Source organism: Alligator sinensis, unplaced genomic scaffold (assembly GCF_000455745.1).
Source record: "Alligator sinensis unplaced genomic scaffold, ASM45574v1 scaffold707_1, whole genome shotgun sequence".
Classification (NCBI taxonomy): domain Eukaryota; kingdom Metazoa; phylum Chordata; order Crocodylia; family Alligatoridae; genus Alligator; species Alligator sinensis.
In genome coordinates, this window is record NW_005842065.1 from 2,066,945 (window position 1) to 2,070,957 (window position 4,013).

Sequence of the window (4,013 nt, forward strand, 5' to 3'; positions counted from 1 at the left end):
AAACCAGTGTTTGTTTTGTCTTTGTGAAATTCTCCTTTTCTGAATGGATGTCATGGCTGTGGGTCTGTGTTTCAGTGCTGGAGGTGGCCGAGCTCTGAATAAGCCTGGCAGGCTCATCTTAGAGGCTCATTTCCAGAGATCCTTTCCCTCCTTCCGTCCTTTTCTTGTCTTGCCTCCACCCTTTCCCCAAAATGGCAACATGGCGGTTTCCCCATAGGTACAAGAAGTACCGGATCCGGTGTTTCCGCTGCTGGAACATCCCAAGGAAAAACAGAAAGTTACGCTCATGGTGCCCTAAGTGCGGAGAAAGGCTCCATCTGGCAGTGGCTATGCCGAGAAGCAGGAAAAGGTGATTTCCTTCTTTTTCTTTTTCTTCTGAAATTGTGCTGAGGCTGAGGAAGTCCAACAGCCTTGTTTGTCAAGGGCTTTCCCACTCCTCCCTGTGCTGCCGAAGCCACGGGCCTAACCTGGTGGTCATAGTTCTGAATGAAGCCTCTATTCTCAACAACAGCTAAGTGGCTGTGGTCAAATGCACTGGGCAGTGTCCCTGGATAATGCCCAGGTGCTGCAGTTCCACTGGAGCCAGTGACCTATGCACACAAGTTTGCCCGGAGATGGTTTTTTGCCCTGGAAAACACCACTTTCCCCCATGTATCCACCCCCTGCTGGAACTCCCACTCTGATTTGGTTACAAGAGGTGGCATTGCTATAGAAATCTTCCCAGGTTGTCTTTCTCTGGCCCACTGCAGAGAGTCCTGGACATGAGAGATGTGGGCTCTGCCACCACTTGACTGTGTGACCTTGGCCATGTCACTGCTTGCTGTGACTTAGTTTCCCCCTCTGCCCCCCACTCCTCATCTATTTACATGGTGAACACTGGGCTGGGAATGCTCTTTGGCTGTGGGCTTGTACAACTCCTGCTGCCCAGTCTTTCCCAAAGCCTCTCAGGGCTTCTGTGGCGCATGTAGATAAGGAGTAAGGACCCCTGGCTCTTTCTGTAAAGGAGGTGCCCACCGGCCTGACCCCTCTTTTACAGGCCGTCAGCTTCAAGGAGGCCCCTTCTGTTCTGTCTTCCAGAAAAGGCGATGATGACATCCTGACACCTCCCATCAAGGTCCTCTACTGTTAACTGTGTGGGGGCAGTCCGATGAAGGGTTTGGCCAACTTGGCAGGCCCAAGGCATCATTCCCAGGAGCGGGCATGGCTACAAAGCAGGCACCAGCTCCATTCAGCTGCCCTCCTGAGCCTACTCTGGCTGCTCAGTACCGAGAGCACAACTCTGGCTTGCATGGGCTGCCCAGATGTTGGGGCTTGATGGCAACTCCTGGGTCTTGCAGGGCTGACAGCGCTGCCAAGGTAGATCCTGAGATCATCCTTGGAGCAACAGCAGAATGTGAGGCGGTGGGGAGGGAGACGTTTCAGCCCGGTCACTCTGCAGCCAAGCAGCAATCTGCATCTCCTCTGCCCTGATAGTCCTGGAACTCCCTGCCAGCCAGCTATTTCTGGAGCCCCTTGGTCCAGCATGAAAACCCAGAGAGAAGAACCAGCTGCCAAAGTGCTTGGGAAAGAAAAAGAGCAAGGTTTCTTCATTAAACTGTGACCCTGGTTTGTTGCCGTCTCAAGAGCGGCCACCCTGGCTGCTGGCCTGAGACAAACGCTGCTAGTGTTTGACAAACTCTTGCTACTATGGACCAAAAACAGCTTTTCCTCGAAGGTTTGTGAAGTTTTTTAAGTGACATCTGTTGCCCCTGCAGTGGAGACCTTCCCCATGTGACACATGGGTGTCTCCCAGACTCTGTAGAGTACTTTTTCTCTAGCATGGACTGAAATGTCCTTTCTAGTTGCTTGTTTAACCATGAAGCTGGTGAGGTGGGGAGCAGTCCCATGGATCTGCCTTCATATCCCAGCCACCTTGGGGACCCACTCCCTTTCTGAGCCTCCAGAGCCCAGGGCAAGGCCCATTCACATGTCACATGTGGTGTGTGCCTGTGCTCTGCATGCTTGTGTATCGGTGGAACTATGTATTTTTGCAGCAGAGCACCAGAATGTGGTGTCACGGACTGAGGCCTGTTCAGAGTGGTGATGTGTTTTCCTTTTGGGTGCACAAGTTTTTGCACGGTGGTGGGGGAGGGAGGGAGGGAGAGGGAGGAGTTTGGGGCAGGGGCCGGGGGTCTTCTGGGGGTTTTGCGGCAGCAAGTTATGTTGTGAGCTGCATTTACACTTTGCAATAAAACTTCCTGGTTGTCACTGGAGGGATCCATCCCTGGGGTCTCTCTCTTGAGGGCTGGTGCTGGGGTGTGGTGAGAAGCCAGGGCTCCACACCAGCTGGAAGGGACTACAGGAGCTCATGCCTGGTCCAGTTCCCTGCTTGGGGGGCAAAGCCAGGACCCAGCCCTGCTGTAGAGGGGCCTGGGCTGGATGCACCTGGCGTGGCCCAGGCATGTGTTCCGCGATTCAGAGCCAGGCCACAGGGTGGTGCTACCATCTTTGCCAGCTGGAGGCTCCAAACCATGTCTGGAAGCTGCAGGAAGCCGGTGATTTCTGCCCCACCCAGAGCAGAGGTCAAGGCCCTTCCTTTGCAGGAATTCCTGTTTTCAGCTGAAGCCTGGTGACCAGGGACATGGAGCACACGCCTGACCACGCCTAGACCAGGCGCCAGCTGCTCATGCAGGGCCCAACACACTCTAAGTGTGTGCCCTGAGCTCTGGAAGAGTGCCTAGCATGGGGTGGGTGGGAAGACGCTTGGTGAAGCCCTGTGGCAGCATGTTCAGAGCTGCTGTCTGCACATGGCAGGGACTTGGGCACATATGTGGCTTTGCTCATGTGATGCCCATGGGCTTTTCAGGGCCCACGGGCCGCAGCAGCAGGGGCAAGAGTCAGCTGCTGAGTGACTGCAGCTCTACATGCACCTGGGGGTGGGAGGCTGGTGCCTGGCTGGGCCTGGATCTCCCTACCCTTCTTGAGAGCTCAATGTAGGGAGTTAAGGTCAAAGTCAAGGGGCAGGGGAGGGAGGTAGCAGGGTCATAGCTCAGTGCAGCAAGAGCTAACTCAGGGTGGCACCAGACAGGACAGGGAGGAAGGAAGGGAATGACTCCCAGAGATGCGGGGAGGGGGTGTTGGGTGCATATGGGGAGGGGGGAGAGGAACAAGTACTGAGGGTACACTAAGCCTGGGCAGGAAAAAGGAAGGGTACTGCCAGCCCCACCTCCCCCTCCCCAGCTCTCCACACGGGACTGAGCAGGCAGGGGGAAGATTTGAGTATGGAGGGAGGTCAGAACCACCCTGCTACATGGCAGCAGCCTAGGAAGTGTCCCTCCGCCCCCTCGTCTAGCTTTTGCAGCCTCTTGAGGCTCTGCACTGGTGTTGGCCCAAGAGGGGGGGAGGGGTGAACGCACACAACCTCCCCAGTGTTCAAAGTCATGTTCCACCCTCTGGGTCTGAGTGAGGTGCAGGGGTGGGGAGCAGGGCAGTGCTCCATGCTGGTTATGGTAGCTGTGGCCACAGGGCAGCAAGGACACATGTTGCTGCTTGGGAAGGGGTTGGGGGGCAGGGATTCTCCATAGTGGGGAGTTGGTGGGGGAATAGGCAGGGGCATAGCGTTCTCCATGGTGGGGACACCTGGTTGTGGGGGGAGTCTATTAGCAGGGGGGGCCTATGGGATGCTCTGTAGGGGAGTGGAAAGCCATGGGGTTTTCTTTGTGGGGTTGGGAGTCTGGCACAGAGGATCTCTGGGCAGGGTCCAAGGGTGGGGGTCTCCACTGTGGCGAGGGTCATGTAGGTGGCTGGAGGAGGTTGAGGGGGGAAGAGCCATGGGGGTGATCCATGGGTGGGGGCATGGGTTGGTCCCAATGGGAGGGGTATGCATGTGTCTGGTGGGGGCTGGCTATGGTAAGGCTACTCAAGTTGAGGGGGTGGTGCTGGCAGGGCAGGGGTCACAGTATGTCTTGAGGGGGTGGTGACCAGGGGTGCTGCTCTGCCTGTGTCTGGGCAGGTGGGGGTGGCAGTGTGTGTGG

At 56.4% G+C, this 4,013-nt stretch overlaps 1 protein-coding gene across 1 annotated transcript in view; it reads left to right on the forward strand.

The window, feature by feature from the left end:
- Positions 1 to 2,113, forward strand: part of FDX2 (ferredoxin 2) — a 13,273-nt gene extending 11,160 nt beyond the window's left edge. The window contains exons 7-8 of the mRNA XM_025203844.1: positions 218 to 349; positions 1,078 to 2,113. Coding sequence (XP_025059629.1) covers positions 218 to 349; positions 1,078 to 1,129 — 184 coding nt within the window. The 3' untranslated portion in view covers positions 1,130 to 2,113. The remainder of the gene's footprint in view (positions 1 to 217; positions 350 to 1,077) is intronic.
- Positions 2,114 to 4,013: the final 1,900 nt, after the last annotated feature.